This window comes from Apteryx mantelli, unplaced genomic scaffold (genome assembly GCF_036417845.1).
Source record: "Apteryx mantelli isolate bAptMan1 unplaced genomic scaffold, bAptMan1.hap1 HAP1_SCAFFOLD_20, whole genome shotgun sequence".
Classification (NCBI taxonomy): Eukaryota; Metazoa; Chordata; class Aves; order Apterygiformes; family Apterygidae; genus Apteryx; species Apteryx mantelli.
Genome location: NW_027118553.1, coordinates 9,428,823 through 9,441,358, shown reverse-complemented (window position 1 = coordinate 9,441,358; position 12,536 = coordinate 9,428,823). Strand labels below are relative to the sequence as shown.

Genomic DNA, 12,536 nt, shown 5'->3' with positions numbered 1-12,536 from the left:
CATAGCGCATGGCTCCAATGAACAGAATAAGGACTCCGATGTGGCTCTGACACTGAGGCAGCTCTCAACACTCATTTTGTAGCCAAAAACACACAGTGCTTATTTCAGCTGCCCACATAGAGCCACCCCCAGCAGCATTTCCATTTCCTTAGCACCTCTGTGGCTTCTGCATGGCACATTCAGCTATCACACATGTCCTACAGAAGAGCGGTGCCCTTCTGGAGGGCAGTGCACAGCCTGGCAGTATACCCCATGGAGCGTCAAGTGTCTTAAAGGTGGGGTCTCCTGAAGGACAGTCAGCTCATTCCCCATGCCTCCGCTGAGTGACAGAGGAAGGATGACGGGGGCTTGCTCAAGGGAAAGCATCTGCACTGCAGGAGCTGGCAGAGAACCGTCTGCACCCCGACCTCACATGAGGTGTCTGGTAGCAGTTTCCTCTCACTCTCTGACCATCTCTCTGCTGCTTGGAGATGTCCTTGCTGGGAGCTGTTCCTCTGTCCCCACACAGGTCCCATCCCACCCACTGTCATCTCAGCTCTGCCCTACAGAAACCTCCAAGCAGCAGGAAACTGCCCAGCAGCATCTCTCTGTTTGCAGGTGTTAAAGAGCAGACCAGAAAAATCTCTGATGAGACCGGCAAGGTGATGTTTGTGCTGTCTGTAGGCTGAGGAGCGGTGAAGGTACTTGCAAACCTATTCATCCTTCAGTGTGATGGTTAAGATCTTAGCCCCTGCTTTAAACCTGACTGCTGCATTTCCATTCCCACCAGGCAGAGACAAGTCCTCTTGAGATCTCCACTTTCAAAATGTCCTTCTGGTGAGCTGGAGCTGTGAGCAGCCCTGACCCACGCAGCACCCTCTCAGCAGGAGAATGAACCTGTCCTGCCAGGAGTCACCCCTCTTACCCAGAGCTTCTCCCTGCAGGCCATAGGGAGCTCCCTGGGCAGGCTGAGTGCTGACTCTCTCAGGCAGCAGAGTCACAGCACCCAGGCACACAGCACCCAGGGGCACAGGGACACTGCTCTGAATCACAGCACTATGCAGACCTGGGTGCACTCCCTGGCTTCACATCCCTGCAGCCATCCCTGGGAGAATGGAGCAGGATGTTCTGTCCCTGTAACACTGTGGCAGGGAATCCCTGCTCTGAAGCATCTCCTCCTCTATGCACTGGAGGAGCTGGGAGAGTGATCCTTAAAAAACCTGTCAATCAGCCATGGGATGGATGGGGTTCAGAACACTCCTCCAGGAACCTCAGCAGCATTGCCCCGCAGTCAGAGACTTACCGTGTCAAGGGCTGTGAAGATTCCTCCCACAGTGAGCTCTCCTCTGGCCTCACACTCTACACTGCCTTTCACTTCTCTCTGCCTTCTCTCATCTCATGTCAGCAGCAGCACGCAATGCCTGGAGCCCTGCTGCACTTTGCAGAGGAGCTGCTGCTGGACACAGCTGTCTCTCAGCAGCGCTTCTCGGTTGCCATGAGCTTCCTCTATCCCAGGAGCCTGGCCCCACTCAGGAGCAGGGGCCCAGCTGAAGATGTGAATTTCTCTGTCCCTTGTGCTCCCTCCTCCTGGGAAAAGTTCCCTGAAGTAGACTAAAATAATCACCTATTGTCCTTTTCTAAAGCGTGCAGAGAAATGGATTCCAGCATTGCAGTTTATTTCATCAGAGGATGGCTATCTATGAAAGGTGGAAATGTCCCACTCTGGAAGCCCCTTTTCCCATCTCTTAACCAGGCAGGACATCTAGATGGGAACAAGAAGGGAGCTCATTTACCCATGGTTCAGGTGTTGATTCAGATGAGTCAGTCTGGGCATCTCATGCCGATTTAGAAGCCCCTGGGCTGTAGTGGGATACAGATCCCTCCCATGAACCCCACAAACACACCAGAAGTGGGATTCCCCTTGCCAAAACTGAAGTGAGCACAAGAGAGGTGTCTGCGTGGGAACTCCTTGTCTAAGCTCCAATTGTAATCACTGGAGATGGAGGGTGGAAGTCGGGTGGGAGTCAGCTGGTCACATGCAAACACCTGATGACAGTTGAAGAGACGGAGGTGGTCCAAGGCATGTGCCAGTGTCTGCTTGCTCTGCTGGAACGACTATGAGACCCACATCCTTCTGGAGCATGAGCTGGGGCCCAGGTGGGGAATTTCCTTGGCGATCTGAAATGACACGAGATGCCCACTACAACTAGAACCCCACTCACTAGGAAGCTGAGACAGATGAAGATCGCAATGTTAAAAACTACTATTGTAATTCAGTGCAGACATTTGATTTAATGACATAAAATAGACTGGCAGGGCCATTTTAGATGCCTGGGGTGTCCAGCACAACCACCTGTCTCTAGTAGATACAGCATGGGACTTACAGGTAAGCCATTCCCCTTTGGAGTGCTTGCTGGGCAAGTCTCCCCAGGCATGTCAGGTCTCCTGCCTGTGCCCAAACAAATGAATCCCACCACTGCCTTTAGGGAAAGTTGGTACTGTCTGCATCCAAGTGTGCTTCATAAATGGGAGAGGCACATCACACCAACGTCTCCACTCTACTCTCTCCACCGTGAAACCCTTCTATCTCCCCTCTTCCTGTACCTCTTCTCACCCCTCCAATATGATATGAACAGCGACTAGGCTAACAATGTCCACAGCGTGGCTGGATCACAGGCTGCCCAGGCCCAGGGACTTTTTCAGTGGCACCTTGTCCTGCCTGGAGATCGGTTCAAGAAGTCTGTCACAGGCACAACAGTGCTGCAGAGTCAACTCGGGTCGCCAACCCCTCTCCTGCCATTCCTGCAAGTCCCAGCTCTGTTTCTCCCTGGCCTTGGGCACTGCAGGCTTTGCTCTCTTAGTGGGAACCTCCTTTCACCATTACATTGCCACCTGCTATCCATGCCAGTATGTCACCACTTGCAATCCAAGCCTTTGCATACGCTGGGTCCTTGATAACACGTTTCCCTGTGGCAAATCTTTGGTTGATGCCACAGCTGAGGTGCTGAAGCCAAAATATATGCAAACATATGCAGCCTGGGGTGCAGGCAGGAGCAAATGGAGATGCACAAGCTGCCTGTCACAGGAGTGCCACATGGTTGGAATAAATGAGGTGTGCTGGGACCACTCGCGTGACTGGGGTCCTTCAATGGCAGGGTGCAAGTTCTTCAGGAGAGACCACCAGGCAAGATGAGGAGGGGCATGCCCTATGTGTGAAGGGGTACCTTGCATGTATGGAGCTCTTCCATGGCATGGACCAAGGCAGGCAGCTCTGAAGGGCAGAGGAGCTCAGGAAAGCCCGCAGGTCATTAAGGACACCACCTGTCAAGCACAAGAATGCTCCATAATGAACAGCTTGTAAAATCAGTAGACATCTCTGGACACCAGCTTGGCTAAACAGGGAACTCCCATGTGAGCTCCAGGGCAATCAGGCAGCATACGGAAAGGGGAAGAGGGCAGAGGCTGCAAAGGAGGAATTTAGAAAAGTGTCCATCAAAGTTGGGATGGTGTTAAAGAAGCCAAAGCTCCCCTGGGATAGAGACACTTGCAGGGGATGTGAAGGACAGGAAGAAGAGCTGCTACTGCTTCAGTAACAGTAAAAGAATAAAGAAGGAAACGTGGGCTCACAGCTGAATGGGGCAGGGATTCTAGCAATAGTGGATGTAGCTAGACCTGGGGAAGTCAAGTCCTTCCTGGCTTCCGTCTTCACCCACAAGGTCTCCTGACCTGTTGTGCCTACAGTCAGGACTCCTGAGGAGGAAACCAACCTGCAGTGCCTAAGTCTCTAGAACTCAACCCATACAAGTCTATGGGACTGGATGGCTGGCGTTCATGGACATGCAAAGAGCTTGCTGCTCTGACAGCAAGGCTGCTCTGTGTCATCTTTGAAAGGTTGTGGAGATCAGGGGAGGTCCCAATGACCAGAAGAAGAAATATGTTGTGCTCATTTTCAAAAAGGGCCACAAGGACAACCTGGGGAGCTGCAGGCCATTCAGCCTCATGTTGCTGAGGAGTGTGTCATGGAGCCAGTCCTCTCAGATCACCTTTCTGGGCACATCCTGAAGCATGTGCCTGGGAACAGTCAGCATGGATTTACTGAAGGTAAATCATTCCTGACCCACCTGATTGTCTTCTGTGATGAAAGACCTGTACTTGTGGAGGAGAGGAGAGTAGTGGATGTCCAGTAGACATCCAGATGGGAAAAAGATAGCTGGATGATGGAGCTCAGAGGGGTTTCATGAATGGGTCATGCTTGACCAGGAAGCCAGGGAAAGGTGGGGTATGCAGTGGTATACCCCGCATCCTGTCCTCTTTGAAAGGCTCATCAGCGGGGCAGAACAACACGTGCATCAAGACAGGCAGAGACCTGGCCAGCAGAGGAGTGACCCCGAGGAGAAGGCCCTGGATGTTTCAAGGAATGCCATATGAGCCTGTGGTGCATGCTCGACACAAAGGAGGCCAGCTGCATACAGGATTGCATTAGGAAGAGCATGGCCACCCAGGCAAGGGCAGTTCTTATCCCCCTCCACTCAGCACTGCTGTGGCCACATGTCTGCAACAGTGTGTCCCAGTGTGGTACGCCCAGTGCTGGAGGAATGGGGAGCAACTGGAGAGGGTGCAGAGGAGGTCTGCCAAGATGGTGTTGGGGGCCTGAAGCACATGGCCTGTATGGAGAGGCTGAGGGACCTGGGCTTCGTTAGCCTGGGGAAGTGGAGGCTAAGGCCAATACAGTAGATGCCTGTGACAGGGTGGTTTCAGAGATGACGGAGCTTTTCTTGGTAGTGGGAAGCAGCATGAGAAGGGGAAACAACCACAAAGTGCATCTTGAGAGGTTTGGACTGAACTTCAGGTAACAAGAATATCACTCATAGGGTAGTGCTGTGGTGCAACAGGACACCCCGAGGAACTCCGTGGTCAGCCCCTGTCTTTGTGTTTCAAAGAGCAGCCAGCAAGGACAGAGGGATGGCAGTGAAGGTGGGGAGATTTTGCAGTGAGGGCAAGGTGGGGAAGCAGGTTGGGTGTCTACGAGCTGCAGGGAAACAGGTGCAGGTTTGTGACAGCACAGGACAGTCTGTGGTGGAGATGACCGGGGGCAATGCCAAGGTTGAAAGCCTCCAACAGAACTGAGATCTTTGTCCCCTCTGCTATGGCTAGTGTCTCTGCCACCGAGGACTACGAGAAGATGACGTTTCCTTACAGCACTGTGGCCTTGCCGCCTCCTCACCTCCACGGAGCCCAGGAGGTGCTGTATTGTTGTCCTGCACGTGGCATTGTGCTACCACCCACCCTGACACTGCCCCCAAGAAGAGACCTGAGTAAAGTGTGAGGGAAAGGATCACCCTACCCAGGGGCTGGCTGTGGAGCTTGGCCATTCTGCTTGATAACACACAGCAAGGTTGACTTGGCATCACAGCCACCCTCACATTGCCTTTGCCTACCTGCAATCAGCGCCTTCAACTTTCAGCTCTAATCAGTCCCTGGGGAGACTTTGTTGATAAAGGCCCTCAGTGGGACCCATTAACGCTCCAGGAAACTTGGGGATTTCCTTCTGACGTAAACTTCTTGAGAGGTTTCTTCAGTCTCTTCTCAGCATATGAGGTTCATGGGCTCAGCACCAAAAACACACAAGGGGTCATTAAAATGCAAAATCCCCTAAGGAGCCATGCCTCTCCCCATAATTTTCTTCAGCTCTTCAATTCTTGTGCTGTGGCTAATTGGAGAGGTTTCAGCAGTGTATTTACAAGAGGAAGATTTCAATGAGCACCTGAAAAAAAAAAAAAAAGGATTTCTGCTTTTAAAGTTTTCCTTATTTTTCAGCTTACAACCTAGAGTGATATCCACCTTCTCCAACTGATATTGATCCAGAGTGTCTCCTAACGAAGTCTGGACATGTAGGGAAATCACCATCCTGGAGGTCAGACATCCATGCAAAATATTCCTCCCCACCTCCCCAGCCCTGCCACTTCTCTCACCAGCCACTGGGGACTTAGATCACTCTTGTTCAAATTTAACCTTTTGCCACTCAAGGCTGCAGCTGAATGTTACAGCTCATGGGCACCAATTCCCACCTGCTTTCCTTAGACAACTAGCTGCAAACAGGCACAGAAGAAATTTGTCTTAATTGCGATTAAAGAAAAAAAACTTAATCCAGTGTCATAAGAAGTAAAAGACACTCCTCAACTGTATGTCAAGTCCAAGTCGCCTCCAGTGAGGTCCACAGTCTACAAGGAATAACCTTCCTTGAAATGTTCTTCACAAATAGATAGGAAAGACTGAATAGACACACAGTGAAGGAGTTGATTGAAGAGACAGTTAGACTGCTGAAAGCCACGGCAAGCTTCAGACTCCCTGAAGCTTAAAGCAACTAGAGAGTTGAGAATTATCTAAATAATAAAGAGCAAGGGGAGGAGGAGGACTGGGAAACTATGGAAAGTGAATATGCCCAGGTAGCCTGACAAACAGTTGACTTTAGAAATGATCAGTTTAATCAGGGATGTGGAAATATGTGAGAGATTAATGAGGTTACATCCACAGCATAACAGACAGAGCAGTGGTAACGCAAGTTAAGGGGCAGATCAACATTTCTTCTCCTGAGATTCAGGCACTTCCTCAAAATTTCCATTATGTCATCATGGGAAAACACTGACATTTTTTTTAAATTATTCAGTCCTTTCAGCTGATGTAAATGTTCTCATTTATTTATTTTTTTAATGTTGAAAGCAGTTCTTCACCTTTCCAGGCAGAGCTCAGGGGTCTAAGCATAAACATTCAGTGGCACTCTGAGAGGCCTCAGTGTCTCTCAGGCACCTGCCTGGACCTGGCAACTTGCACAGGGGACCTGCAGGAGACCAGAGCACCTTGGAGCTGCAGATGGAGGCTGAGCAGAGGCGACCAGGGCACCTGCAATGGCACCAGCCTTCCACAACCCTGTGACTGCATCCCACCCCAGTTCTGAAAATCTCTTTCCTTTTCAGGCAGAAAAATAATGCATAATCTCGCCAGAACACTAGTATACTAAAACAGAACAAATCAAGAAAGACAATAAGAGCACAAAAAAATGAAAAGCTGGAAAGTATAACAAAACATTCCTTTGCTTTAAATCTTTGTCTTAATTTGTTTCTTGTTTCATTTTCAATGCCATTTTTCTAAACTTTTCTGTTATAATCAGGCCTGCACCACTAAACAGGATATTGTTGTGTCTCACACAGAGCCTGGTGTCAGAAGACCACCCCCTGCCCAGGGCTGTCCATGCCACCCCTCACTCTTTGCACAGAGCACGTCGCACTCTGAGGTGTCGGGCTCTCTCGACTGGTGAGGAAAGCAGCATGACCAGCATCAAGGAAATGCTCTATTTTTGGATGGCCTAATTTCCACAAATCTCAACATACCCATGTTAAAGCAATGTTTTAAAGGAGTCTCTAAAACATCTTCAGTGCAATAATTGACAAAAAAAACGCTCATTTCCAAAACTTCACACAGTTTTTACCATTGCCAAATAATTTTTTCCACCTTGTTCATTGGCAGCACCATGTTCATGCACTACAGGAATTAGTCTGTCTATGGGAGCGTAAACGTATACACAGAGATACATTCTTCATCAAAATACATTTGCTGGCAATGCTCTGAATGGAGAAACTTTGTTCTGAGGAACTACTTTCTTTAAATGGACACGTTTCAGATCTCTTCTTCTGTTTCTCTCTCCTTTCTTCTTCCTCTGCCTCTTCTCTTTTTACAGAGCACTCCAGGAAACGGTGCACTGAATCACAGCACTTAGGGTGGGGGAGACCTCTGGACATCATCTAGTGCCAACCCCCCTGGTCAATGCAGAGGGAACTAGATGAGGTTGCCCAGGGGCTCCCCCCAATTATGCACTGGCTACAAAGGTGCTGAGAGTGCGCTCCATCCACTGTGCAGGCCATTCATCAAGATGTTAAACAGTCCTGCCCCACATGGTGATCACTGAGGGATGCTGCTAGTAACTGGCTGCCACTTGGAACTTGTACCACTGATCACAGCATTTCAGCCTGATGGTCCAGCCAATCTTCCGCCTTCCCTATGGTCCACTGATCCAGGGCAGGTCTCCACAATTTGGCTATAAGGAGACTCTGGGGGACTGTGTGAAAGGCCTTGCTAAAGTGAAGGTTCACAAAATCCCCTGCTTTCCCCTTGCGCACAAAGACATTCATCTGATGGCAGAAGGCAATCAGGTTGGTCAGGCATGCTTTCCATTTCCCCTTGGTCAACCCATGCTGCCTCTTCCAATCCTTGTCCTTCATATGTTTGGAGATGGTTTCCAGGAGGATTTGCTCCATCACCTTCCCAGGCACTGAGATGAAGAGGAGCAGCCTGTCATTCCCCAGATCCTACCTCTTACCCTTCTGGAAAATGCATGCAATGTCTGCCTTTTCCTAGTCATCAGGAACCTCCCTGACTATCCTGACCTTTAACAGATGATCAACAGCAGCATTGCACTGATGCAAGCCACCTCTCCCTGCCCCCTGGGGTGCTTCCTGTCTGGTCCCACGGACTTGTGTGTGCCCACTGGGCAAAAGTCCTCCCCAGCTGCATCTTCCTCTGCCATGGGTGAGGCTTTGCTAACACGGATGCTGCCAAAGGACTCATGGGCCAGGGAGGCCTGGCAGTAGACAAGACCAGTAAAAGACAAGGTGAAAGAGGCAATGAGCTCCTCAGCCTTTCCCTTGTCTTTGTCACTACATCCCCTGCCCCACTGAGCAGGGAGACCACATTTTCCTTGTCTGGCTGCCTTGTGCTGCCCATGTGCTTACAGAAGCCCTTCTGGTTGCCCTCCTCATCTCTTGCTAGCTCCACCTCCAGCTCCAGTTGAGCTTTGGCTTACCACCGCAGTGGCTCCAGACCCCCAGGCATGCCTGCCTTCTTGATGCCTTGTTGGGGCCTCCAGAGCCAGGCAGGAGGTATGCAGGGAACAGAGTTGGGTCTGCAGCCTGCAGGCCTGGCCACCCAGCAGGTGTGCTGGGACCCTGCTCCTCTAGATGAGACTGGGCTCTCCTACATTTCCCCAGGGTGAAGCCTGTGTCCCCTCTGGCTGGGAATACAGTCCGGCGGGGAGGTCCAACATGGGAAACACGATCTCTGTTCTGGGGTGTGAAGAGAGAGGAGAGGGCAGAGGGGCATCTGCTCATGCCCTGGGCACTGATTCCCTCCCTGCAGCCAGTACAGCCCTGCTGATGCCCTGTAACCTGTGAGTCCAGAAGATGGGACTCCAGTCTGCTCTGGCTCCAAAGATTTCTCAGCCCTTCAGACCCAGGAGGCAAAGCACCGGTCTGGGGACACCTCAGCAGTCGAAGGGCCTGAATGCCTGGCGTGTTCCTGAGAACTTTTCTGCAGTCTCCCTGCACTGCTTTGACTCCTGTTGCCCATGGGGCAGAGAGTCCTTTGGAGGATGAACTCACTCACTGTGTGACTCTGAGGTCAGGCTTGACCAGGGAGTGCAAATGCCAGCAAGGCCTCAACCCCCAACAGTGTCCCCTGCCCAGGACTCCACTTTCCACCCCTTCCTCCTGGAGGATTTGGGTTGGAAGGGACCACTGGTGATCTGCAGGACCATGATCTGTTCTGGGCAGGGCTAACTTTACAGTCAGATCAGGTTGGTAAGTGCTTTCTTGAGGAGTGTTTTTAAAGATCTCCTGGCTCCTGCCCCAGTGCTGCTCAACTATCATGGTTGTTTCTTTATTTTTTCCTTAAACTCACTTGAAATTCCCCTTACTGTATCTTCTCCTTGTTGTCTCTTGTCCTTTCCTCCCCTTGACCCGCAGCCACACCATCCCATCTACGTTGACCGATGACAATCACAGCCTCATCTCCAAGCACAGCCTTGCTGGGATCTCCTGGGACCGCTCAGGCAGGCCGTGGTGGCCAGCCCCAATCAGAGCTCTGCGCTGTGGGTCCCTACATGGTCCCAGAGGAGAATGTATGGAGACGTAACATGACCCAGGGCAGAGCCTGTGGGCCAACGCCAGGGCAGAGCTGTGTTCAGCAGGGGTGAGGAGAGAAGACCTCCAGCAGCTCCAGCAATCACCTGGGCAGGGAGTGACACAGCCAGCAGTGCTCCTGAGAGAGGACTGTGACACAGGAGAGGGGCACTGTGAGCTGTGGTGCAGGGCACCGACCATCTCTCCTGGGTCTGGGAGTCCTGGCAGGCGATGCTGATGGCTGCAGCCACCGAGAGACCCTCAACCCCACTAGCAGCAGTGAGTCCCCTCCACAACCGTTGGGAGCTTCTGGAGTGTCATGGCTCACATCTGCGCCCCATCCCTGTGCTGACCCAGCCCTGCTGCCCTGCACTTGGCCTCACGGCCGAACTGTGCAGGCACCACACAGGGCAGGAGGCATTCAGGAGTGGGGAAACACTCCCCTAGAATGGTCACCATGACAGTCCTTGGTGCACCATCCCCCACATGCCCTCCTGCTCTGCAGCCTCCCACCAGTGCCCAGCCCCTGCGCAGCCCTGATCCTGTGCCCCTGGGTTTAGCAGAAGGCCATGCTCTGGGGTCTGCTGAGGTCTGAGCCTGCAGAGAGGCCAGGCAGGGCTGGCCATTCCCCCCTACACAAGTGCTGAGCCCAGCAGGCAGAGAGAGTGGGTCACATTCCAAGATCACCCCTCACCAGCACCATGGGGAATGGCCAGTGCTGGAAATGGCTGATACGAGGGGCTGGGTCTGGGAGGAGTTTCCTGGGGTAGCTTCTCCTCTCTGTTCATGCAACAACAAGCTGGGCTGAATTTTTGTTCTGACAGACCCTGTATGAGGCCCCCCCATGGGAGGAGGATGGTCTACAGGCCCAGTAGATGGTCCCAGGACCTCCTCTGCATGCTCGCTGCCAGCCCTGCAGAGGACCCAGGAGAGGACTCATCCTCCCAGGGCTCACAGCTGGATGATCAGTCCTCCAGCTGGGCCTGGACCCTTGTCTGGGGGTGACTTTGGGGGTAAGGACCAGCATTTGAGGTTGGGGAGATTGTCTCTCAAGGACATGTGCTGGGGACAGGGTGTGAGGGACAGCAGCTTTGGAGGAAGAGACCAGGCTTCAGGCACTGCACCAGGAAAAACCTACTTTATTACAGAGATGCTGTGATGGAATCAGCTCTGACCCAGTGTTGGACACAATTTCATATGGGCACCTGGTGAGAACGAGCAGTCTCAGGAAAAGTGGAATGTATCCAGGCAATTCTGTAGCAACATGATAACAAAAGACAATAACAACAGTAATAATAGTAATAATGAAAATAAAGTGAAGAAACAAAGCTCAGTCCTGCTACGGGACACAACAGGAGTCATTTGTGGAGAGAAATGACAATGTTGCCACTGCTGAAAAATGTCTATGACATCACTTCCCTCAGGGCATCTTTCAGCTCCTTGTTCCTCATGCTGTAGATGAGGGGGTTCACTGCTGGAGGCACCACTGAGTACAGAACAGTCACCACCAGATCCAGAGCTGGGGAGGAGAGGGAGGGGGGCTTCAGGTAGGCAAAAAATGCGGTGCTGATGAACAGGAAAACCACAGCCAGGTGAGGCAGGCACATGGAAAAGGCTTTGTGTCGTCCCTGCTCAGAGGGGATCCTCAGCACAGCACTGAAGATCTGCACGTAGGACAGCACAATGAAAACAAAACATCCAAAGTCTAAAGAGGCAGTAAACACAAGAAGCCCAACTTCCCTGAGGTAGGAGTCTGAGCAGGAGAGCTTGAGGATCTGGGGAATTTCACAGAAGAACTGGTCCACAACATTGCCTTTGCAGAGTGGTATTGAAAAGGTGTTCCCAGTGTGCAGCACAGCAGTGAGAAAACCACTGGCCCAGGCAGCTGCTGCCATTTTGACACAAGCTCTGCTGCCCATGATGGTCCCATAATGCAGGGGTCTGCAGATGGCAACATAGCGGTCATAGGCCATGACTGTGAGAAGAGAATATTCTCCTCCAAACAAGAAGATAACCAGGAAGACCTGGGCAGCACATCCTGAGTAGGAAATGGCCCTGGTGTCCCACAGGGAATTGGCCATGGATTTGGGGACTGTGGTGGAGATGGTGCCAAGGTCGAGGAGGGAGAGGTTGAGGAGGAAGAAGTACATGGGGGTGTGGAGGTGGTGGTCACAGGCTATGGCTGTGATGATGAGGCCGTTGCCCAGGAGGGCAGCCAGGTAGATGCCCAGGAAGAGCGAGAAGTGCAAGAGCTGCAGCTCCCGTGTGTTTGCAAATCCGAGGAGGAGAAACTCGTTGAGGGAGCTGCTGTTGGACATTTTGCTCCCTCTGGGCATGGGGGACTGTCCAAAGAAGAAAAGACATTGAGAAGTTAGGAAAGACTTTTCAAGTAAAAAATCCCCCAAATGTTGCAGTTCTCATGCAACCCCCACTTTGCCTCTCTCTTTCCTGAGAAGATCTGTGTGCAGCTCCCTTGCTTGAACTCCACTTTGCACTGGCAGAGTGTGTTATGAGGAGCAGGGACTTCTGCCCAGAGAAGTCAGTCCAGCTGTATAGTGGTGGGATACATGGGAATGAGGGTGACTAGCTCGGACAGTCACAGTTCCT

General features: G+C 51.8%; 1 protein-coding gene across 1 annotated transcript; it reads right to left on the bottom strand.

Annotated features, from left to right (window-relative positions):
• Positions 1-11,332: 11,332 nt before the first annotated feature.
• Positions 11,333-12,247, bottom strand: LOC136996073 (olfactory receptor 14A16-like). Its single transcript, XM_067317068.1, has one exon. The coding sequence runs from the start codon at positions 12,245-12,247 to the stop codon at positions 11,333-11,335; it is 915 nt and encodes a 304-aa protein (XP_067173169.1).
• Between the last annotated feature and the right edge of the window lie 289 nt (positions 12,248-12,536).